Source organism: Zootoca vivipara, chromosome 7, assembly GCF_963506605.1.
Source record: "Zootoca vivipara chromosome 7, rZooViv1.1, whole genome shotgun sequence".
Taxonomy (NCBI): domain Eukaryota; kingdom Metazoa; phylum Chordata; class Lepidosauria; order Squamata; family Lacertidae; genus Zootoca; species Zootoca vivipara.
In genome coordinates, this window is record NC_083282.1 from 77,235,535 (window position 1) to 77,260,821 (window position 25,287).

General features: G+C 45.4%; 2 protein-coding genes across 2 annotated transcripts in view; one reads left to right on the forward strand and one right to left on the reverse strand.

Annotated features, from left to right (window-relative positions):
- KCNB1 (potassium voltage-gated channel subfamily B member 1) overlaps window positions 1–25,287 on the reverse strand; it is a 194,131-nt gene that overhangs the window by 81,530 nt on the left and 87,314 nt on the right. The window lies entirely within an intron of this gene.
- Window positions 8,140–13,099, forward strand: LOC132592458 (uncharacterized protein K02A2.6-like). The gene has a single exon (XM_060277296.1). It carries the CDS (start codon window positions 8,653–8,655, stop codon window positions 12,721–12,723), a length of 4,071 nt encoding a protein of 1,356 aa, XP_060133279.1. The 5' UTR covers window positions 8,140–8,652; the 3' UTR covers window positions 12,724–13,099.

The window sequence follows — 25,287 nt, forward strand, 5'->3', positions numbered from 1 at the left end:
ATGACTCCCTAGTGAGGTTAATCAATGCCATTCTCTATTAGCCTTTCCAGAGAGAGAGAGAGAGAGAGAGAGAGAGAGAGAGAGAGAGAGAGAGAGAGATTTTTTTAAAAAAACAACAATTAACAAACCTTATTTAATAAATAAAGTAATTTAAAAAGGAGGAAAAGGTAGTAGATCTGAGGTCTACTGCAAAAAATCCAGACGTCCTAATAACACACCGTTATCAACCCTGATCTGGGATCCACCTGGAATTAGCCAGATCAGCGGGAACAGGTATTATGTTCCTGTTGAGCTGCAAAAAACAACTGTTACGCAAAGCTCCACAGGCGCTGAAAAACTCCAGAAATGTAAGCAGTAGGTTAAAAAAAGAATAAGCCTATAGCCCCAAAGTATTATTGATACTGCCTACAGTGTTTGACATAATCTTGCCTCTTACTGTTTTCTGAACCAATATGTATAGGGCTACCTCTGAATAACATAGGAATTAAAGTCCTCCTGGAGTGTGAAATCACCATATGGAACTTTTCTGCATCAAAACAGCAACCTCTCCGTCTTAAAATGTGTAGTTAGAAGGCTTTGAAGCCGAGAGATTAATTGCCTTAATTATGAAACTAATAAGCAGCATTTGTTCCAACATGAAGGAGTCCTCCACGGACCTAATAATGTGGCTAATTAATCATATACTTTCCATTTTGTCATTATTTTTATAATTTGGAGCTCACCTCTGTTGCATATAACTGAAATTGCTTTTGTATTTTAAGGCTGAGTCCATGGCTTACAAATGCGTGTCCTCATATTTGGTTGCTTTCTTATGTAGCGATTTCATCTGGAGATTTTAGGAAGGATGGAATTTATAGAAACTGATAAATCAGTGGCTCATGTCATTCATGTGGATCTATATTCTTGGGTTGTGACTCTGCCACTAATCCTTCTTTTCTTTTTCTTTTTTCTAAAATTACACCTTTATTAAACATCAATTAACATCAATTTACACAAAAATCATGACTTTAACTTAGACAGTACTTGTAATACGGACAATACACAGTACCTACATTACAACATAAACACACCTTGGACACTAACTTTCGATTCTTCTCATTGTGCTGTTTTACATTTTGTTAATCTATACACCGTTCCCCTTTTTTTTTTACTTTCCCTTTCTTATCAAAATAATTCTATTATATACTTTCTTTGTATTTCAAGATTCATTCTAGGTCTGCCAGGCATTTTCTATTATCACAATAGTTTTTAAAGTATTCTTTAAACATTATCCAATCTTTATTAACTTTCTGTACTGAATTGCCTCTTAATCTCCTTGTCATCCTTGCTCTACCACTAATTCTACAACACTTGAGTACATTTTAAGGGTGTTGTTGTTGTTGTTGTTGTTAGATGAAGATGCAGATGAAAAATAATCAAAATATATCTAAACAGAAGCTTTTTTTTAGCTGTCCCTACAACTTAATCAAACTTAACATGTCTCAGAAATGTATTGTCAAGAATAACCTACAATCAGAATTTTTCAATTAGAAACTTCTTCCTATTCATATCCCTCAACAGCTGTAAGTGGCACGAGAAAAGAATTACTCTTGTTTTCTGGAATTAATCACCTGCTGATTTTGATTGTTTTATTATTTTAATATAAATGAATGCCGCTCTTTATTTAAACAATACCTCAGCGGTTTTACAATACAAATGCATAATACAATAAAATCTGCATATTAAAATTAAACGCAGTAAGTTTCAAATCACTGCAGCCAAACAGGGACCTTCTGCATGTCAGTGACTGTACTGTGTACATGCCAAACATTTATAGCACATTTAAAGTACATTTCTGCACCTCCAAAATCCTGGGAACTAAACCCTCTCAGAGCTATAGTTCCCAGCACCCTGAACCAACTGCAGTTCTCACACCTGTGCTTTAAATGTACATGAAATGTATATTGTGTACGCAGCCTTAGCATGCTTCAGAACATCATGCAATCTGAATGCCCAGAGCATTCCAGATTCTGCAAAACCTTCTGAAAGATCTTAAATACATTCAGTAAGCTGCACAGTATTCCAATGGCCAATAAACAGCGATAATAAAACTTCTAGCTGCAAAAGTAAGACTATCCATCTTGGGCCGTTGGTATAAAAGACACCTAGCAGCACCATCATTTTTCATTTCTCTTCCTTCACTTCCTTGCTTATTGCACAGTATATAAACTGCATGCATTTATAAACCAATTTATTTATTCTGATTCAATCATAATAATGCACTGGCTTCACTTAGGCTGATAAGCTTCGTGCAAGCAGCTGGGAGTGCCAGGAAAAATAAATCAGAGCTGTTAGATTGCTTGGATGGCAAGGTCTTCTTTATAGCAGCGATGGAGGTCTAGAGATGTTGGGACTCCAGCTCCCATCATCCCTGCCTGTTGGCCATGCTGGCTGGGGTTGATGGGAGTCAGAGTCCAACATGGTCTGGAGAGCCAAAGGCCCTTCACCCGTTTGACAGGAATGTCTCCAGTGGCATTTTGCAGTCCCGGATTTATAGAAGCCGTCACAGTTTCTGATTGAATCCTGAATGTCCCGCTTTTCCTTAGGACGTTCCCTATTTTCCAATGAAAGCAGGGACATCCTATTCCATTATAATAATTTTATTATTCATACCCCTCCCATCTGACTGGGTTGCCCCAGCCACTCTGGGCAGCTTCATATATAAAAACACATTAAAACATTCAAAAATCCCTGCCTTCAGACATCTTGTAATTTACTTGGCTCCAGGGGCGTACCCAGGATCAAAACCGGGGGGGGGGGCAAGCCATGGTCGTTCAGGTTGTGACATTTCAGCACAGAAAAGGCGAATGAAACCAAAATTTAAAGAAAATTATATATCATTATAGCAGTGCTTTATTACGGTAGTTATTACAATTATTTGCTTGATTTTTTTTCAATTTTTATTCTAGTTACATGTCTTATACTAATATCATTTTTCTTGGGTTTGAAGAAAACTTGTTCAAAACTTTTGTTTCAATCCAGTCCTGATTTTCCTTGAAGAATTTCCGATGGACACTGATCAAGCACAACCCAGTCAGTCTGCCCTCTCCCATCGTACTTCTGAGCCAGGTCTTTACCCTTTAAAATTTAATTTTCTACAGAAATTACTTAACTTACCTTTTTGGAACCAGTTTCTTATATCCATTTAGGCAGCCTCGATGTCTTCTAAATGTAAATAAGAAGGTAGTGGACGGCTCAGTTTAGCGGCGGGCGGCTCAGTTTAGTGACGCGGAACTCACTAGACCCCTCTAGAAGATTCCCTCTTCTCTCTGCTAGAGCCCGCTAGAGACATCTCCCTCCCTTGAATCCCAATGGCTGGCTGACATAGATTCCTCTACCAGTCACTAGGTGGCTCTAGATACTTCTCGGTTTTTACACCATTTCAGTGTGGTAAACAACTGATTATTCGCCATCGCCCTACCTAATTTTGTTTCGTTTCATCATTTTATAACCATTAAAAAATTTTTTTTTGCTTCTGGGGGGGCAGCTGCCCCCCGCCCCTCACTGGGTACGCCCATGCTTGGCTCAGTGGTCACATATCTCCAAACTCTCCAACATTTCTTCGATGAAAATAGTGATGTCCTAAGGAAAAGCGGGACATTCTGGGATCAAATAAATCTAGGGCTGTCCCTGGAAAATAGGGATATCTGGAGGGTCTGCCTTCTGGAAGGTGGCAACATGAGAACAAGCCTTTCTGCAGTGGCTCCCCATTCGTGGAATGCTCTCCCCAGGGAGGTTCGGCTGGTGCCTTCATTATACACCTTTAGGCATCAGGCAAAAACATTCCTCTTTAACCAGGCCTTTGGCTGATTAATACCATATGCCCCCTTTAAATGCATTTTGGGGGAGATGGTCATTGTTTTTTTTTTGGTTCTTGTTTTTATTATGTGTTTTGTCTTTTTATCTTGTACAGTCGTACTTTGGAAGCCAAACGTCTTGGCACTCATACATTTTGGCTCCAGGACACCACAAACCCAGACGTGAGTGTTCCGGTTTGTGAACATTCTTCGGAACCTGAATGTCCGGTGCGGCTTTCGATTGGCTGCAGGAGCTTCCTTGGTTTCCGAACGTTTTGGAAGTAAAATGGACTTCCGGAATGGATTCCATTCGACTTCCAAGGTATGACTGTATTGTTATGCTGTGAAATGCCCAGAGATCTATGGATGGGGGTAGTATACAAATTTAATAAGAAAATAATAAAAATAATAGCTGCCGGCTGCTGCCCACTGCCACTTCTGCCAGGAGCTAAGCCCACTAGGTCTTACTGAAATAAAAAGGGGAGGGGGGGGGCTTATCAGAAGCCGACATCACCCCAGGAACTGTCACTGTACAAAAGTCATTAGGTGTAAGAGATTAGCTAATGTCACCCAGGTAAGAGCCCTTTCATTAGTACCATATAATTATGGTGTAAGGAGGAAACACTTAAAACAAACCACTTCTTCAAAAGTCACCAGCCTCCTCCACTGACCAGGCATCTTGAACTGTCTGATAGTACAGGAAGTCCCTTGTGGTGCTCAGGCAGTCCCTGCTTCTGCTGGTGCTTTGCTCTGTCACTTCTCATCTGCGTTTCCATTTCATCACGGCTCTGCTGGGGCTCATGTTTTATTGATGGCAGAGACTCCTGCCGACCTCCTGCTGCGGATCGCTCAGCAAACCTTGCACAGGGAGGACAATTCCTTTCTCTCTACACAGATACACCTTCTTCCTACTCCTTTGTTTTCCCCAAGGCTGGCCTGAGAATATGAAAATCAAGTCCACACCCTCCAACATTTCTCTGATGAAAATTGGGACGTTACTGTATATTATTTATTTATTTATTTATTTATTTATACTTTTCAAGTTTATACATTTCATTAGTTTTACAATCAGTTTAACATTTCAAAGTTGGACTTCCTTCCCCCTCTTTCTGTGGTCCCTTAAATTTATTTTTTAATATCTTCTGCATATCCAAATTCATTTAATCTGCTCATTTAATTATCTACTTTAAATATATACTTTTATGAAACTGCTGGTTATTAAAATAATCCTGCTAATGTTTTTATCTGTTTGCAATGTATCTGTAAATATTCGATAAACCATTTCCATTCTTTTATAAAAAGTTTGTTATCTTGATTTCTTATTCTTCCGGTAAGTTTCACCATTTCTGTATATTCCATACGTTTTTATATCCATTCTTCCTTTGCTGGGACTTCTGCTTCTTTCCACTTTGGGGCAAGTAGCAGTCTTGTTGCTGTAATAGCATATATAAATGAATTTCTATACAATTTAGGTAGTTCTGTCCCTATAATCCCCCCCAAAGCCGCCATCATCATCATCATCATTATTATTAATAATGCCCTGCCCATCTGACTGGGTTGCCTCAGCCACTCTGGGTGGCTTCCAACATATCGTAAATAAAAACATAATAAAACATTAAACATTAAAAAACTTCCCTTTACAAGGCTGCCTTCAGATGTCTTCTAAAGGTTGTATAATTACTTGTCTCCTTGACTTGGGGATCGCATAACTCCATACCCTCTGGTGAAAATAGGGGCATCCTACCATACCCTCCAATGTTTCTCCAATGAAAATAGGGATGTCCTAAAGAAATGTTAGGGACACAGGTGGCGCTATGGGTTAAACCACTCAACTCTAATGGAAAAATATTAATCTTGGAGGAGAAGACTGCTGAACTAACAGAAGTGAATTTTGAACTAGGAGATTTAAACTGTGAAAAATATAAGGAAGAAGAAGAAGAAGAAGAAGAAGAAGAAGAAGAAGAAGAAGAAGAAGAGAATCACTGTTCCACCGGTGGGAGGGGAGGAACAGGGATTGAACTTGATTCGAAAGTCCCCCAAAAAAGGGAAAATCAGAAAGGTTGCCGTCCCAGTGAGAGGGGGAGGGAAGGATGTAAGTTGGGGTCAGAAATAAAAGGAGATTGAAGATAAAAAGTTGGGAATGCAGCAGGGGGAGAAGCGGGCTGAGCAAGGGATGGATTGGGACAGAGTAGGAGTGGGGTGAAGGTGGAATATTGATTTATTTTAATTGAGTGGATAATGACGGTCTGAACCTGGAAAGTTTCTAAGGAGCTAGCTGAAATTTCTGGAGACACCGATTCCAAGGGGAAGGGGGGATGAATTAGTTTAAAGACGGGATTAAAGAAGATATAGAAAATGATGTATGGATATTTTTGGGTAGGGAATAATGGTTTTGAAATTGTATAAAAGTTAAGAGAATTATGATAGTATAGGAGAGAAATTAAGAGGATTCTTTGTAAAGATAAATGTGTAAGAATTAAGAATCAAGGTTTAAAATATGAGGTATGATATTAAATTAAGATATTTGGAAACTGCAAAATTTAGATAGCAAAAAAATGAGCTCAAAAGGGTGATGTGAGGAAGTCTGTAGAGTTAAGAAACAAGAATGCAGAATGTATCTTTTTTTCTTTATGCTTTCTTTTTTTCTTTTTTTGTTATTATAAAACCAATAAAAATATTATAAAAGAGAGAGAGAGAGATCTGCTGCCAGTCAGTGTAGACGGTACTAAGCTAAATGGTCCAATGGTCTGATTCCGTATAAGGCAGCTTAATATATTCCTATGACAGTAGCTTTGCACTTATCTTAGAGGTAAAAACCTAAGCTCAATGGAGAAACAATGTTGGATATAGCCTGCATCAATTTTTATCTATGCCAAGGAAACTGAGATTCTGATTTCAGGCTCAATTTTGCAAGCATGTAGTAATAATAATTGCATATGTCAATGCATGCATTAGACTGGTTCAGTAAGGACTGGAATAACAGATAGCAGAGAAGGGAGATAAGGGGACACATCAAAAAAGGAACAGTAAATTTTCCCTGGTTGAAATACTATGTGTCATTAAAGGCAGGTATTAAAGATCTGGAAGGATTGCCAGGAAAAATATGTCAGCAACCTTAGAGCAGGCTGGATGTGAGTCCAACAAAACAGACCCAAGATGACACACCAAACAGCTAAGCAGTTCTCAGAGTTCCAAGTGAGAGCCAGTGTCTGTAATCTGAGAGGTAATCCAAGGCCCAAAGAGGCAAGGAAGGGCCAAGGTAGGAAGGCAAAAGGATGGCCGAAAGAGCAACACACAAGAATACATTGCAGAGTAAAAAGGAATACTGTACAGAGAACAGTTTGGGCAATTTAGCAATGTGAACATATAACTACTTGGAACCCTTGTTGCTTGTATTACGGATGGAAATGAAATTCTTATTCAGTCTGCATGTAAAAGGCAAGCGTACCCAATTTACTCTTTCTGAAACAATATGCAAACTGATAACCCAGTCAACCTTTAAAATTTGCACTTCTCCAGATTTTGCAATGCTGTTCTCCAGCCAGGTAATGTGCACAGAAATGTGTACACAAAGTGTGCAGATAAATATATCAGTGAGGATACCATACAGCAATGCATTATATCAGGGGAAAGTGCTTTGTAGAAATACTGGTATGTCCCGTTGTTGTTGTTGTTGTTGTTGTTGTTGTTGTTGTTGTTGTTGTTGTTGCTGCTGCTGCTGCTGTTGTTACTACTACTATTACCAGCCCTTCACCCAGGGTGGGTTACAACAACTTAAAATTCAGAATTAAAAACAGGTAAAATATACTACCTTCACAAGGATAAGGTGGTTTCTGGGGGGGACGACGACGACGACACACATCTCAGGGGTCTACGGGCCGGGATAATTATAGAGGTACTGATGAAAAAAGATCTCTGGGAAAGGCAGGTTGGAAGATGGAATGGTGTGGGCAAAACACAAACGTTTGAGATAGGAAGGAAAACTGGAAAAGAGTGATGTTGGGGGAGGACAAGAGCTGCCAATTGCCAGGAGCTGACAGGGTAGTGAATTTCACATATTTATTTGAAATAATCATCCACCAATTTTCCTCAGGTGATAAGTCAATGAAATGAAATGTTTTGTAGGAATGAAACCCACAGAACAATCCTAAATATAGAAAGCTGGTGGAATTTATATCTGCTTAAGTTAAGGCAGTGTAAGTTATCCTTATTCCAAACTCTGCTTAGGAGCAAGGCTAGTTACACCCTCCCCTTTTTGACTGTGTAAGTTCCACTGGGTTTTGAGCTCACATGACTGAGCAGAAAGAGGTTTTGTTATGTACTGAGCTGAATCCTAGAACAATAGGATTCAGAATCAGCGGGAGCTACCCAATCCAACTCCAGGTGGAAGTGAATCCGCAACCTGATTGGCCTGCTGGAGCAGCCAATCAGGCGGCTGGCAGAAGTGAATCTGCTACCTGATTGGCCTGTAGGAGCAGCCAATCAGGCTGCAGGCAGAAGTCAATCCACAATATAATTGGCCCACAGGTGTAGCCCTGAAGTAGCCAATCACGCAAGGCCCATTGTGTAAATAATGTATATAAGCAGATGGTTTTGGGAAAAGAGCCTTTCGTCTTCTCTTCTTCTCCTTGATGAATATGAGCTGAATAAAGAGCATGAAATTCACTCTCGACTCCGAGTATATTTCACTGGCGACGAAGGTGGGATCCTGCTGAGCTGACCGCCACCACGCACTGCACCGCAGCACCGCCACCTGCTGCACCGCTGCATCGCACCGTGCATCCAGGCTTCAGCTCCAGGACCCAAGGAACCCAGAATGGCAACCGACAGCAGCTTCTTGCCATTCAAACCAGCATCAGGAGACTGGGAAGGGTACGCCGCCCGTTTCAACTTCCTCCTGCAAGCGAAAGAAGTCACCAACGATGCCATGAAGAGGGCGACATTCTTCAGCGTCTGTGGAGAGGAGACGTTTGAAATCGCCCGGGCTCTCCTTGCACCTAGAGATGTCGCTACCGTCTCTTACAAAACAATAATGGAACAGCTGAAGGAGCACTTTTCACCACAGCCCTCGGTGGTAGCTTGCCGAAATGCCTTCTACGCAAAGCGGCAAGCCCCAGGGGAAACCATAACTGGGTTTGTGACCTCCCTCCGCCAAGCCGCCCGGTTATGCAACTTCTCAGAGTTGGAGAACATGCTTCGTGACCGCCTCGTCGGTGGCCTGAGGGACGAGATGTTGCAACGACGCCTCTACGCCAAAAAAGACCTCACGTTCCAGATTGCTCTGGAGGAAGCCCTGGCAACCGAAGCCGCCGAGAGGTCAACGCAAGAGGCACGACCGGCCCCGCCATCCCAACCGAGGGTCTACCACGAAGACCTCACCGACGAATCCGAATCTGACAGGGAGGAAGTACACCGAGTACAGCGGCGCACTCAAGCAGCACACACACCACAGCAGCCTCGACGAGAAGGAGGGAACTGTGCAAGCTGCGGGGAGAACCACGAGAGGAGGACCTGTCGTTTCCGCAACGCAGAGTGCAGGCAGTGCAGAAAATTGGGACACATCGCCCGGGTGTGTCGGGCTCGACTCACCCGTCGACAAGCATCAGATGACCGACCCAGGAGCCCCAGGTCACACGGCACCATGCACCAAGGCAACTCGACGGAGATCACGGACTACCAGGTATTCCAGTTGCCCCATCCCAGCACAGAGAAAATTTATATAGAGGTACAGATAGAGGGAGCCCCATGCCGCATGGAGCTGGACACGGGTTCAACTCTATCCATAATCTCGGCCCGAACATTAAGGGAACTGTGCCCTAATGGGGGTCCCAAACTAAGGCCGGCCCCATTCACCCTCCGGGACTTCCAGAAACGTAAGGTCCCTACAATGGGGGTGGGGACCTTCAGGGTGCAATATCGAGGGCGAAAGCAACAATTGGACTTGCTGGTAGTTAAGGGCCCCTACGTTAGCTTACTGGGACTGGCATGGTTTGGACCTCTGGGGCTAGCCGTTACCGGGGTGAACCGCACTAGCTTACAAGTGGACGTGGACGCCATATGCAAAGAGTTTCCAGGGGTTTTCGATGGGGCATTGGGACGATATACAGGACCCCCCATTGCCCTACAGCTAGACCCCGCTGTACGACCCATCAGGCACAAGGCCCGCCGGGTCCCGTTCGCCCTGAAACCCCGCATAGACGAGGAATTGGACCGGCTCGTGGAGCAAGGAGTGCTGGAGCCGGTGCCCAACGCCCCCTGGGAAACTCCAATTGTCACACCCGTCAAGCCTAACGGTTCGGTCCGCATCTGTGCAGACTACAAATGCACCATAAACAAGGCTCTCACGGCCCATGCATACCCAGTGCCAGTGGTCAGCCATGTCCTCGCCACCCTGGCTGGGTCAAAAATCTTTGGCAAACTGGACTTGGCCCAAGCGTATCAACAGTTGCCTGTGGACGAAGCCACAGCAGAGGCTCAGACGATTGTGACGCACAGAGGGGCATTCAGAGTAAAGCGGCTGCAATTTGGCGTTAGCGTGGCACCAGGCATATTCCAGAATCTAATGGACTCTCTCCTTAAAGGGATTCCTGGCGTCACCCCCTTCTTCGATGATGTACTGATCGCCGGGCCCACACCAGAGGAATTTGAGGACCGCCTCCGCTCCGTCCTGCACCGTTTCCAGACGGCGGGCCTCAAGGTGAAGCGGGAAAAGTGTTTACTGGGAGTGCCGCAGGTGGACTTTCTGGGATTTAAGGTGGACGCAGAAGGGGTCCATCCAACCGGTGACAAGGTACGGGCCATTTGTGAGGCCCCAGCGCCCAAGAGCAAGCCCGAACTTCAGTCATTCTTGGGACTATTGAACTTTTACCATGCCTTCCTTCCCCATAAGGCAGCGGTAGCGGAGCCCCTACACAGACTCCTAGATAAAAGGGCCCCTTGGGTGTGGGGCCAGCGACAAAGGGCCGCATTCCAGGCAGTCAAGGACTTGCTCGTCTCGAACTCGGTCTTGGCACACTTCGACGAGAGGCTGCCAGTGGTGCTGGCATGCGACGCCTCTCCCTATGGCATCGGCGCTGTCCTGGGACACCAACTCCCGGATGGAAGAGAGGTGCCGGTGGCATACTTCTCCCAGACGCTTGCTGCAGCCGAACGAAACTACTCACAGATTGACAAGGAGGGTCTGGCAATCGTGAAGGGCGTAAAAAAATTCCATGATTTCTTGTACGGGCGGCCCTTTACCATAGTGACTGACCACAAGCCGTTGCTTGGCCTGTTTGCCCCCGAGAAGCAGACCCCCCAAGTGTTGTCTCCACGTGTCCTCAGGTGGTCAATTTTCCTTGCCGGCTACCAGTATGCACTAATCCACCGCCCTGGGAAGGCGATGGGCCACGCAGACGCACTCAGCAGGCTACCACTACCAGAAACAGGCCCCGACCCAGCGCCTGCGCAAGAGGTTATGACCCTGGAGCTGCTTCCCGACCGACCCATTCAGGCACAAGAAGTTGCGCACCATTCCACAAAAGATAGGGTCATCTCCCGGGTCCTGGACTGGGTGTGGCGAGGATGGCCCAGCAGCAGCCCCGGGCCAGAATTCGCTGGCTACACAAACCGCAAACATGAACTGTCGGCCCACAAGGGGTGCCTGTTATGGGGAAGCAGGGTTGTTGTTCCCCAGCCCCTCCGCAAAAGGGTCCTCACAGCCCTACACGAGACACACCCAGGGGTAGTGAGGATGAAGGCCCTTGCCAGGAGTTATGTGTGGTGGCCGGGGATTGACAGAGAGATAGAGGCCTGGGTCCAACACTGCCAGACCTGCCAAGAATCCCGCCCGGATCCCCCAAGGGCCCCAGTCCAGCCCTGGGAGTCCGCCCGACATCCATGGTCACGCTTGCATGTGGACTTCGCTGGCCCCTTCCAGGGAAAAACATTCTTCATAGTGGTGGATTCCTACACCAAATGGCTGGAGGTCGCACTGGTACCGTCCACTTCTACGGCGGCAGCCATCCGGGTACTACGTAAGCTGTTTGCAACCCACGGGCTCCCTGACACCCTCGTCTCGGACAATGGAACCGCATTCACGTCAGAGGAGTTCCAGACCTTCACAGCGCAGAACGCCATCCGCCACATCCGCTCAGCACCATTCCACCCTGCCACCAATGGCCAAGCGGAGCGCATGGTGCGGACCACCAAGGACAGCCTCCGCCGCATAACACAAGGGGACTGGGAATACCGCCTTGCCGCATTTCTTCTAGCACAGCACAGCACCCCAAGCACAACGACGGGCCGGAGCCCAGCTGAACTACTCATGGGCCGGCGCCTTGCAACTAGACTGGACCGACTTCACCCCGACAGAGCTCAGGATGAGGTAGTGGTGGGGAAAGGCAGGAACCCCCGGACATTTGTGGCCCAGGACCCAGTGTATGCAAAGAATTTTGGGGCAGGCCCAGCATGGGTACCCGCCACAGTCACCAAGGTGACCGGTCCCGTGTCGTACGAGGTACTAACGGAAGGGGGGCAATGTTGGCGCCGCCACTGCGACCAGCTACGGCGACGATTCCCAGGAGGAACCCGGGAGGAGAGCGGGACAGAGGGGTCCCAAGGGGACAGCAGGGCAGTGAGGCCTGTAGAGCGAGAGGGGTGGGCAGGGGAAGCAGAAGCAGTAGGCACAGAGGGGCGCCCCGAGGCTGGAAGGACACCGGAACCAGAGTCACAACCTAGTGGTTCAGTGGCGCCAGACCAGACAGCCCCGGCACAGCCAGCAGCCTCGGAACACGAGCCAGAACCAGAACCCCTGACCAAGGAACACCCCAGGCCACAACGCACACGGAGGCGGCCAGCAGACCTTGGGGACTACGAATGCAACTTCCCGGGCAGGACTGGAACTTAGAGGGGAGGGGTGTTATGTACTGAGCTGAATCCTAGAACAATAGGATTCAGAATCAGCGGGAGCTACCCAATCCAACTCCAGGTGGAAGTGAATCCGCAACCTGATTGGCCTGCTGGAGCAGCCAATCAGGCGGCTGGCAGAAGTGAATCTGCTACCTGATTGGCCTGTAGGAGCAGCCAATCAGGCTGCAGGCAGAAGTCAATCCACAATATAATTGGCCCACAGGTGTAGCCCTGAAGTAGCCAATCACGCAAGGCCCATTGTGTAAATAATGTATATAAGCAGATGGTTTTGGGAAAAGAGCCTTTCGTCTTCTCTTCTTCTCCTTGATGAATATGAGCTGAATAAAGAGCATGAAATTCACTCTCGACTCCGAGTATATTTCAGGTTTAAAACGGGTATTAAGTCTCTTCTTGTCCCATCTCACCACACCATCCTGACCCAGCAGACTTACAGTAGCATAAATTCCACTGGTCTAAGATCTCCTGGCCGAACCCTGACTCTGTCAGATTGAGTGAGGTACAGCTGGCTCAGCCTCAGGTCAGCTGGGGCAGCCCAAGAAACACCCATTCCAGACTTGTGCATCCCAGAGGATGTTGGGTTTTGATCGAGCTGCGGTATGATAGCATTGTCCTGCTTTGGGTCCTGCAATGGCACAGTTAAATCAAGAAATAAAGGGTGGGACCTGGGCGTGTATGTATGAAAAGAAAGGAGGGGAGGATTGTAGATATTTAAATGGTTGCTATAACAACTGGGATGCTTTGTGCAGATAAGGTTAAATGGCCTGAAGGTGAGATGAAAAGAACGGGTGAATGTGTGTGTGTGTGTGTGTGTGTGTGTGTGTGCTCACCTCCCCCCCCCCCCACAACTGCAAATCTAGCAAGCATTTCTGTTACTGTTTTGTTTCTGGAAAACATGAGGACAGAACAGTAATTGCTGCTGGCCAGAGGACAATACAAGATTAACCTTAGGAGTGCCTTATAATTGATCACTTGAAAACCCGACGGAAAACACAAATTATGGTTACAGTACACATTGCTTTTCAGGCGACCTTGACAATGATTCTCTTGACTCCCATGCAGACAGAAGTCTTTAAGGACTAGAACCTTGTTAACCGTGAATATACCCAACACACCCTTGTTTGTCCTGATGTTTTTTTACTGAAAGAGCAGCTGCAATACACTGGCTATCTGTCACTTTCCCTTCTTCCATTCAACCTCCGCACAACAGTACAATATAATTGGTACAATTGGCTATTGGTACAATTGGCTATGGTACAATATAATTTCCCCCACATGGGATTGTAGTTGGTTTGCATTTGTTCATAACAGACCTGGTTTCCCCCACTGCTACCTTGGTCAGTCCTGCCAGGTGGCAACAGTGGGGGCAGCAGTGAGCAGCATGCTGAATCACCACCCAGAAGTTGGGAGCCACCATTTGAATTCCCTATAACGACCTGAATTAGGGCTAAACTACATGCAGCTCTTACTGTGTAGCATGTAGCTCTCTCTCCCTTTTTATTTTATTCATTATTGGCATGGGTGTGTGTGTTTTGGGGAGGGGATGGCCTTTTCTAGGAATATAGCACACAGGGAAATAATAGAATCATAGAGTTGGGAGGGACCCAAGGGTCATCTAGTTCAACCCCCTTCAATGCAGGAATCTCAGCTAAAGCATCCAAGGCAGATGACCACCCAACCTCTGCTTAAAGACCTCCATGGAAGGAGAGTCTACAATAAGGGGAGAATAAGTTCATCTCGTCTACCCCCAGCATTACTGGAACTGAAATTTTCCCTCCCACTGCAGCTACTTCCCATGCTTGGAGTATTCCCACTGGTGTCAATGGGAGGTTCCTCCCCAAAGTGTTCCAGCTGTGCAAGGGGGTGGTGGGATATTTAAGGTCTGACCATACTGGGGAGCAATAAGCCCCCTCTTTCTGTGTGCTGCCTTCCCAGTAGGTATCCCCCATGCTGCACGCCTGTAATTTGTAAGAGGAGAGATTGCTACATGCTATGCTTTAAGAATAATGTGCAGTCTGGCCTGTAGGGCTGCTCAAGGACAACCTTTGTCAAGCTGGTGCCCTCCAGCTGTTTAAGACTAAAACTCCCATCAGCTCCAGCCAGCATGACACCAGGTTGACAAAGTGCTCCAGGGCATTGTTTGGAATATGCTACCAGACCCAGCTGCTTTTATTAAGGGGAATCCAGGGACTTTTAGTATAGTAGATATTACTTTTGTAATCTGCGTCCTCTTTGGAGGGGGTACTGAAGGAGGTTGCTATGCTCACAGCAATTTTTAAAGATTAGAGTTGCAATCTATTCGCTTCTACCATTATGAGAGAATATCCCACTTCTGAGCATCCGATGTCCCTGTACATTTCTTGGGCCAACTTTGTGATTTCACTGGTAGCAAAGGTTTGCAAAGGCGATTTGGAACCACATGGGTTAGGATGCTGTCATCTCATTCATTTGAATTACCAACTCTATGTCTGCAGTTGGAAGAGCTGGGTAATGGTAGGATGCACACCGTTTTGCCACATTACACACACAACTCAGATTTTCAGTTTGCCAAACTGTTCGTGTGAATTGGCTCTCAGTCCTAACCTGGCAACCTCACAGCCATGCGAGGTACCCCTTTTGGCCACAAATAGCGAGGACAATGTTGCCATCCCTTCTGCCAGATCCCCAAGCCACTGCTGATTTAATTCTGTATGGGAAGAAAACTCCGTCCCTTAACAAAAATGCACAAAGCATACATTATGCACATTATACATTATGGAGAGTTCAGCCAGGGAAACCAATTACTTTCTTTGCTGCCGTGAAACCACCTACTGCTGACTGAAGCCAAACAAGCAGAATCTAATGTCCCTTATCCTTTGTCCCAGATTCTTGCATGATCATTCATGCTTCCTTCCCCATTGAACAACCCACTTACAAATTTGCTCTAACTTTAGCACTTAATGCTTCATCACATCTTATATAAATTGCCATTAAAGGGCTGTAGCTGCTTCCCCACCCCCATTATTTTTTAAAAAGGACAAAAGAGGGACGGGGAATAAATAGTGTGGCTCCTTAATGGAGAAGAAGTGATCAGAACTGCTCTTCTGAAAAGAAGAAGAATATACCCTAGGATGTATGAACACATGATCTCTGAAAGCAGCCACAGGCCCCAAATGTGCAGTTAATTCAAATGAATCAGCTAACATGGGCTTGAAGCAAGCCAAGACAGATCCCGCACTTGCCAGTTACCAGAGGTGGATTTAGGGAGCACAACCAATGAATTAGGCACTTATGAACACTGGAAGCTGCTTGATTCCCAATCCAAATGGATCCTTCTAGCTCAGTATTGTATACACTGACTAGCAGTGGCTCTTCGGGGTTTCAATCAGAAGTCATTCCCAGTTCAGCTTGGAGATGCCAGAGGTTGAACCAAGGACCTTCTGCAATGGCTTAACTTATTAATCACTTGAGGCACCCATTGCAAATGCCAATTGGTGCAGGGTTATTAATGTAGAATATTTACTATTTCCAGTGTGCTCTTTAATATATTTTTAAGCGAACAGAGAACAATGCCTTCATTCTCAACATTCTGTCAGATGTCGGGGAATAGGATCCCTCCCCCAGTGGCAGTAAAGAAACAGATCAAAGGAAAGAGCCTCTTACCAGTTAGTTTATTTAATAATCACAGTGAGAGACAAAGGAATAAATATCTCCCTAAAAAATATGGCATTGCTACCAGTAAAGGTTTACTCCCCTCTGTCCCCATTAATCTACACCACTCCTACGTCGGGTAATCTGAGCTTGTTGCCGGTGAGCTCTCTGTTCTATCACTCTCAAAGCCCGTCTAGACATAGGTGAAGGGGGTTCAGGAATGCTTTCCAAGGACACTGAATCTGTCCATAGCTGCCAAGTTTTCCCTTTTCTCGCGAGGAAGCCTATTCAGCATAAGGGAAAATCCCTTTCAAAAAGGGATAACTTGGCAGCTATGAATCTGTCAACTGTCTCCTGGTGTTTCTTCTTCTAGCTGTTCCTCACCCAGTATTTCCCAGATTCCCCCCTCTGGACTATGCCCCTTTGTAAACCACTGTTCTAAATCTATACCGTCCTGCCCTCGGGATGGTTCAGGGGAAGGGGGTGGCGGCCCCCACCATTCCTCCTCAGTCCAGACCCTGACACATTTACATTTCAGCTCCAGCTACCTGTTTATATGGGAAGTGTCAAAGCAGTTACTTGAACATCAAGACACAGATGGTGTTTGTGACTCAATTAAGCCATTTCACTACCCTCCTGTACGAGACACGCTTCCCATTCTTGCTCAGGGCTATATCATTTTCTAACCCAGACACTGAAGCTGAGCCAAAATGATTTCCTAAATTCCCTTTGGCTTACTCGGCCATGGGAAGGCATTAGGAAAGGCTGGGTTAGAACCAATGGCAGCCAGCAGCAATTTACTCCTTTATTACGTTACATATCAATCACCAGCTCACTCACCCAGCTCTGCTAATACACAGTCCACACACCAAATACACGGAAATGATATACACATTTGTTAGGGTGGCTCCAAAATGTTGCAAAGTTTGTGCTACTGCAGAGACTGAAAAATGAAGGGTTTATGTGGAGGTGGGGAGCACACACACATCGAGCTGTTTCAGCACATATTTGAATCTCTCTCTCTCTCTCTCTCCCCCCCCTCTCTCCTTTCAAAGCTTTTCCATCATATACAGAAGGCTTTTTTGAAGTGCCATAGAACTGAAAAGGTTTTTATTGTTTTAGAATGTCAGCACCTCTAATCTAACTGCCAGCGGGGAGGTTAGGATTTTAATCTCCATCCATGCCAATAAGACTGCGGAGGGCTGCTTGAAAAGATCAAATAAAATAAATATAAAATTTAAAGTATCACTGCAGGGGGGGGGGGGGAGAAATACACTCAGAACAACATAAGAAAAAGCCTGGTTGGACCAGTGCCGTTTACTGGGCATTCCATTGGCAGCAGTGCCCAGCCAGAAAACTCTGTTTAATTAATTATATTTCTATCCCACCTTTCCTCCAAGGAGTTCAAGACATTGTATGTGGTCTCCTCCTCCTTTTTATTCTCACAACAACACTGTGAGGAAGGTCAGGCTGAGAGTGAAACTGGCCCAACATGACAATGAGCTTCATGGCTGAGTGAGGGTTTGGATCTGTGTCTCTCGTCTTAGTCTGAACCTCTAACCACAACACCATGCATTTCGCGTCGCGTTTGGAGCCCACAGAGTTTGGAAGGTGAACCTACGAGGCACATTCACTGCCACAAATGTAGCTGTCCAGCTGTGACTCCAGTTTCAACAAAGGAATGCTGTTTGTGTCAGAATGGTGCTCCAAGGAACGTTCATTAAAGAAAGAAGATCAATGAGAGGCCGGGTCTTAGCTAGTCCATTCCAGTGGCCCTTTCCCTTTCCAGCGGGATCTCTGGAGTTCAGTAGATCCATCATCCTTTCAATACGGATCATATTCTTGGAAACACCATTCAATAAGTTCTTCAAAGTAATTTAGTGTGGATGTCGATGGTGGAGTTAATTAGAGATGGCAATCTGCTTTATGCTTAGAAGTATAATGAAACGGGAGGCAGACAGGGTGGTCCTTTTGCCAAGGCTGAAGGAAGGAATGCTGTCTCTCCCTGTCCCACAAGCTCCCCACAACTTTCTTCCCCATCTCCTGCTTCCTGCCCAAAGCTAGAGGCATCATTCAACATGAAGGAAGGGATGGAAGATACTGATGGTGAAAGTTTGATGGGCTTCATCTGCCCCATCCTTTGGAGCAGCCCACATCTAACCCTGCCTAGATGAAATCTGATGGCTCCAAGGAGCTTTCAGTGCCCTCGGGACAGAGCTGGCACACATTTGAGGTGGGGTAAAGCAGCTGTCTCGGGAAGCAGGTGGCGCTGTGGGTTAAACCACAGAGCCTAGGGCTTGCTGATCAGAAGGTCAGCGGTTCGAATCCCTGCGACGGGGTGAGCTCTCGTTGCTCGGTCCCAGCTCCTGCCAACCTAGCAGTTTGAAAGCACATCAAAGTGCAAGTAGATAAGTAGGTACCGCTACAGTGGGAAGGTAAACAGCGTTTCCGTGTGCTGCTCTGGTTCGCCAGAAGCGGCTTTTTCATGCTGGCCACATGACCTGGAAGCTATACGCCGGCTCCCTCGGCCAATAATGCGAGATGAGCGCGCAACCCCAGAGTCGGTCATGACTGGACCTAATGGTCAGGGGTCCCTTTACCTTTAAAGCAGCTGTCTCAGGTGGTGGAAGCACAAGAGGCAGTGTCACACCTGCTATGCCCCTGCTAGAATGGTTGCCCACTTCTTGCTGCGTTTTGGTGGCAGCAGATGTGTTGGGGCAGGTGTGGTGAAGCAGGAAGTGGCACATTCCCATTTTGTCACAGGTGACAACGCAGGATGGGCTCCCCTGACCACACATCATTTGCCTCTATTCATTGATACATTTCATTTCTACATCACTTTGGGATTATTACTATTTTAAGCCATCACGAAAACGCACCAGCATTTTAGTGCAAGTTTCTCCTAACATATATGCACAGGTTTTCCAGCCTCCTAACATAATGCATTTCTGTACGTTATTTTTCACTAACGTATATGCATTTCCTATACACACTTTCCCAAAATATGTGAGGTTTTGTACATGTTAATTGGCTGAAGAACTGCCTTGAAAAATTCAGTGCGAATTCTGAAGGGCAGCTGTGTTTTGGTTAGTGTATTATTTTGGGAAATGAGAATTAAATAGGTTTGCCTTTAAATGTGAACTGAACTGAATTTCCCCACCAGTGTTAGAATGGTGCCTCCTTTCTGGTTTTAGGACCCAAGGAATGCTTAACTTCAGCTCCCTGTTGAACTAGTTTTTCCACAGTGGTTAATGTGGGCCGGAATGTAACAGCAATGTTACTTTGAATGAACACTGCATTTTTTTTCTAACTGGGCTCTTGTCTTTGATACTATACTCAACAAGAACAGCCTCTGCTGGCATTAGAATGTCGTGATGTGCGAAGTTTCACCACCCGAAATTCTGCTTTTCAAGCACAAAGCAAAAAAGAAGAAAAAAGAAGTGATTGGTTTAGTTCCAACAGAGAGCACAAAATTATACCACTTTCACAGAAAGTGAACCTGTGACCATTTTCTACACATATTAATCACATATTGAACTCTTAGCAAAATTCAAATTATAATGGGCGGAGGGGGAGGGAGCATCACAGACCAAAATCCAAATAATGTAGTATCTGAAAAATCAAAGTCTATCCCTTATTGCAAGCTATAGCAGCAGCCACTAGAATCAACAAATTGCCTAACTCACGGAATGAAGCAAAGATAAAGATCTAACACCACCAGGTTCACAAATACGATTTTCTCCTTTAAATGTAGATGCTAAGACATGGTCCTCAATATTAGCTACAAGATTGAATCACATCGTTGTAAAATATATAAATATCAGGTGTTCTGAAAGGCAACTGATATTAGAAGATGGATAAGCACCGTATATATTACAGATACAAGTAAACAACTGCATCTCTTTCTGAAGGAAAAAAAGGAGCAAAGACTAAAAGAGCAAAAAAATGTCTCACAAGGAATAATAATGGCATTTTCCCTTTAAGAAACTTCAGGAAGAGAAAGGAAACATTCAGAAAAGCTAAGTTAATAATGCTGCCAATCTTATGCCAATAAATGAATCTCTCTCCCCCCCCTCCCCTCCCCATCCCATCATATCATATCTTTCTGCACCACTAGTCATTTGCCAATAGCATTTCAGTGGAATATTATAGCTGTTGCCTAAGCATTTCTTTCTAGCAGCTGTTTTGTAGTCAAACCACTGTAAATAATCCAGCAGTTGAATTTATTACTCTGCAAAATGCTACAGGGGGTGTTGTGGGTTTTTTTTAAGCATTCAAAGAAATATAAAGTCATAACTGATACAAGACCAAATTTTACTCTTACGTTTGCTTCTGGAAGTTGACAATTATGCTCTAACTCAGTGTGTCTCTAACCTGGGTCCCCAGCTGTTGTTGGACTACAACTCCCATCATCCCTGACCACTGGTCCTGATAGCAAGGGATAAGGACCCAAGTTTCAGAAACCCTGCTCTAACTAATGAAACCATGGGAGAGCACCCCCCCCCCCAAACCCAACTAACGTAAGATGAGAATGGAAGTTATTTCTGCTCACAAGAATGCACCAGATGCCACGGCACTGTCAGGCAAGGAATTTCCTGAGTGAGGAATTAAGTCTTTGTCAAAAGTGCACTTACAAGTTAGGAAAAGTCATGCACATCAATCCACCATCTCTCAGCTACTCTTAGGTTTGCACCTGATGAAGCAGTTGCCACAACAGAGAGGCCCTACCCAATCCTTATGTATCTTCCCCACCCAAGCTGTGTGCAAGCAGGTGAGAGACTCCACCTGCATGTAAGGTAAAAGGTAAAGGAACCCTGGACAGTTACCTCCAGTCAAAGGCAACTATGGGGTTGTGGCACTCATCTCGCTTTCAGGCCGAGTGAGCTGGCATTTGTCCACAGACAGCTTTCTGGATCATGTGGCCAGCATGACTAAACCGCTTCTAGTGCAACGGAACACCGTGATGGAAACAAGAGCGCATGGAAACGCCATTTACCTTCCCGCCGCAGCGGTACCTATTTATCTACTTGCACTGGCATGCTTTCGAACTGCTAGGATTGGCAGTGCTGGGACAGAGCAACAGGAGCTCACCCCCGTTGTGGGTATTCAAACTGCCGACCTTCCTTTTATTATTATTATTTAATTTTTATTTACTTTTCTTTTATATCATTACATACATCTCATATCAATAACATTTCTATTTCATCACCTCTTCCCTCCCCTCCTGGGCTTCCTCCAACTTCCCCTTCTGGTTTGTTCCCCCCTTATTACATACTGCTGTTTCTTAAGAGCCTACTATATCATTTATTTGTTGTTTTAAATGTTTTTTGTTAATAAAGGTGTGAGTGTTTAGTTGCAATTCTAGTTGCAATTCTTCCCAATAAAGAGAGATGCATCCTATTGCCAAGAGGCTCAGTGGTTTAGACCACAGCGCCACCCGCATCCCGTCCGCCTGCCTGTAACCTGTTCCTGCCCCTCCTGCTTCACCCCTCTCCTGATCCTGGGAGACACTGGAGCAGGAGAGGTGGGAGGAGGAAGAGGTGATGTGGAAGCCCTTGTTTCTACATCAGCCAGACCTATCTCTCCCTCCTTTTTCTCTTTCTTCCACTCTCTCCCTTCCATTCTTTCCCACCCACTTTCCCTTCTCCCTGCCACCCACATCAAGTTAGGCTAAGAGCCACATGCAGCCTTTAGGCTACAGGTTGCTGACTTTACCTTTAAAGCATAACCTTCCATCATAGAAGCTGTCTTTAAAAAACCAGCAACAACCAGAAACTCTCAGGGCAGAGGTCCTACCACATTTGTGTTTTATGTGACCCCCCCTTCCACACCAGGAAGATGAAAGAAATAATATCAACATCATCTCTCTCCCATCATGCAAATAGCGAAAGAGAAAGAAAGAAAAAGAGAGAGACGTTATCGAAGGAGAAGTAAATCATGCTACGTACTCCACAGGGATTTAGCACCATCTGGTTTCCTAGCAAAGAAGGGAAGAACTCAAACATTGCCTGAGTTTTAACAAGTCCCTAACCTGCTGTCTGGAAATGTGTCACAGGCATAGCTGCCAAGTTTTCCCTTTTCTCACGAGGAAGCCTATTCAGCATAATGGAAAATCCCTTTAAAAAAGGGATAACTTGGCAGCTATGGTCACAGGCAGAGCATTTAGAAATGTTAAGCCTAGCATCATCTTAGCAGATGTTAGACCTCGGAGGCTAGCAGTGGCATTTGTAGGACCTATCATTTGGGATGACAAAGAAATTGTGAGTGGTGTGTGTGTGTGTGTGTGTGTCACTGGTCTTAAAAAACACCCCCGTACCTGATGAAGAGGATGGTTAATAATACAACAAACACTCCAAGCAATGTGCTGGATTCTGCTTCCCAGTGATTTTTAGTAGTCTCAGATCTAAGATGTTCCACTGAGTATAAATATAGCTGTTTATGCATGTGCGAGTGTGAAGCTAAAGTAGAGAGTGTGTTGACATTTCCCACACTTGACTGGACACATACACAAACAGGGATGGGATGTTGTTCTCATGCCCTGTTGTAAGCCCCACAGAAACTGGTTACTGTTGGGCCAGCATCACTCCAAAGAGCAAACGCAACATTAAAAAGAGGATACAAATTTTCATATACTCATTTCGATGTATGGGTGCTGTAAGGGAGAGGGCTTATAGAGAACCCCCCCTTCATCCGAAGCAGCCCATCTCCCAGCAGTCATGAGAGTGAAGGGTCTGATGGAAGGAGTCAGAGAACGGAGAGGGAGGGCCAGGGCTCTGGCAGCATCCAAGAGCCCCTGCTCCATAGGCAGGAAGAAAGGGAGGCGGACAGAGAGGACAGGAATCGGTCAGACAGAAGACCCGTCCCCCCGACGCCGGAATTGAGGAGGAGGAGGAAAGGGAGGCGCTTTTCAGTTCCGAGGTTTTTATGTTGGTCCAGAACGTGGAGGGGGGCAGTGCAGGAATCTGACTCGAGCAGGTAGACATGGAATCAGTAGTTTGTTACACTGTAAATAATGTGCACCAATAAAAACGTCTGAAAGACAAGCATGTGGAAGGTCATTACTCAAGAGTAGTCACTACATCCCTGACAGGTGTGTATTTAGATAATGATTTAAACTGCAACACAATGCATCTCCCTATAGTGGGGAAGACTGTGGCCAGGTGACCTCTGTATCTGCTCAGTCCACTGCCCAACGGTAGCTGCTGGTGGGCAACTTCAAGGCACCTCTTGCTCTCCCTTCTTAAGGTTCATGATCTGTCTGTAGGAAATGCGTGTTCGGAACAATGTCCAACTGCCCCTTCGGCCATGCACTTCCCAGTGGCCGTCCCTGGCTGCCGATGCCTTGACAGCCCAGAGGCCAGTGATATGTGACTCTGCTCCATAGAGAACAGCACACACATTCCCCCTGCATCTTGCAGTAGGAAATAAAGAGCCAAATGTATATCTAAAGCTACTTTATTAAAAGGCTATTTACACAGTCCATTCCCTCTGTTTCTCTGCTCATAAAACTCCATCAGAACAGAGCTCGGCATCTTGCTTCTTCCTCCATTGAGAACCAGAAGCAAAAAAGTACTGAAACAATACATCACGTGATCAGGAAGAGATAACATTCAGACTTCCTCTCTCACACTACAACTCAGACCCAGTGTGTGAAAACCAACAGACACACAATTGCTGCTTGCTGACGCAGCAGAGGATATATAAAAATCCCAACACTGTCAACCAGACTTTGACCAGACAACCCTTCAAGTAGAAAACACCTTCAAATAAGAGGGCAATCCTCTGTAAAGTGTCTGACCTACCATTGGAATGCAGAATCCTGGACTAGATGGACCTTTGGGTTGATTGACCAGGACTACTCTCATGTACATTTACATAAACTGAAGCACAACCATAGTCACCAGGAGCTTCAGAGGTTTCTGGGGTCAATTTATGGTGCTGAGTCCTCTGTTGCCTGGGTCCAGCATACTGCATAAAGTACATTTCCCCCTTAAAATGTTCCACCACGTACTCAATCTATTAAGGCCTTGTTCTGAGCTTCGTAAGTTATGGAAACTAGTTCATCGTGTACAACGAGAAGAGCTCTTTTTCAGTGGCGACTGCTAAGTCGTGGAGTCCCTCCCAATAGTCTAGTGGCAAATTCCAAAGTGCAGAGTCATGAAAGTCACCAGCCGCAGCAACACACCCTTCTTCGTTTATGCAACCTTTTAGGAGTACACAATCATCTTACAACTATACAGCAATGATAATAATTCGGGGTGTTTTGCAATAATCAATGCAGATCTCCATGCAATGCCTTCCAACTACACAGTCTATTTTCTTTGCAGGTAAATGGGCAAATGAATTGGAGTGACTTACATTGTGTTTTCCTGGATGCTCCATTTTACAGAACAGACCTTGCAAGCTGTTCTTTTGTAATGGAACCGCCTTATGTTTTCGGTATTCCTAAATGCTTAGCTATGGCGTATACAGAACAACAACTCCTCGGTGTTCTTCCTGCAACTTCTGCAGCGTGACCATAAGAGCCAATCCTCTGTGACTGACTCACCGCCTTTTGTTCTGATTGGCTCCGATCAGCATTGGCTTTAAACCTTCTCTTTCATGATGACTGACCGGAGACACGGACTCTACTGGGACTCTGCTGCAGAAATATTAATGGGTCTTTGAAACCCCCACCTCAGACAACCCTGGTTCCAGACACCTCTGGTTCCTCCCTACTAGATGTTACTTTGACTACATCTATTTGCAACTTCTAGAAAGCAAAGTAAATTCTTTTCACTGCACAGCTAACTTCAAGAGACAGAAAGTGGCACGGGTGGTGCCAATTGTCCTCCCCCTTCTGCTCTTTTTAGGATTTATGAGAATTTTAAATTGTACTGTGCAGTTTCAATGTGCTTTGAATTGTATTCCTATA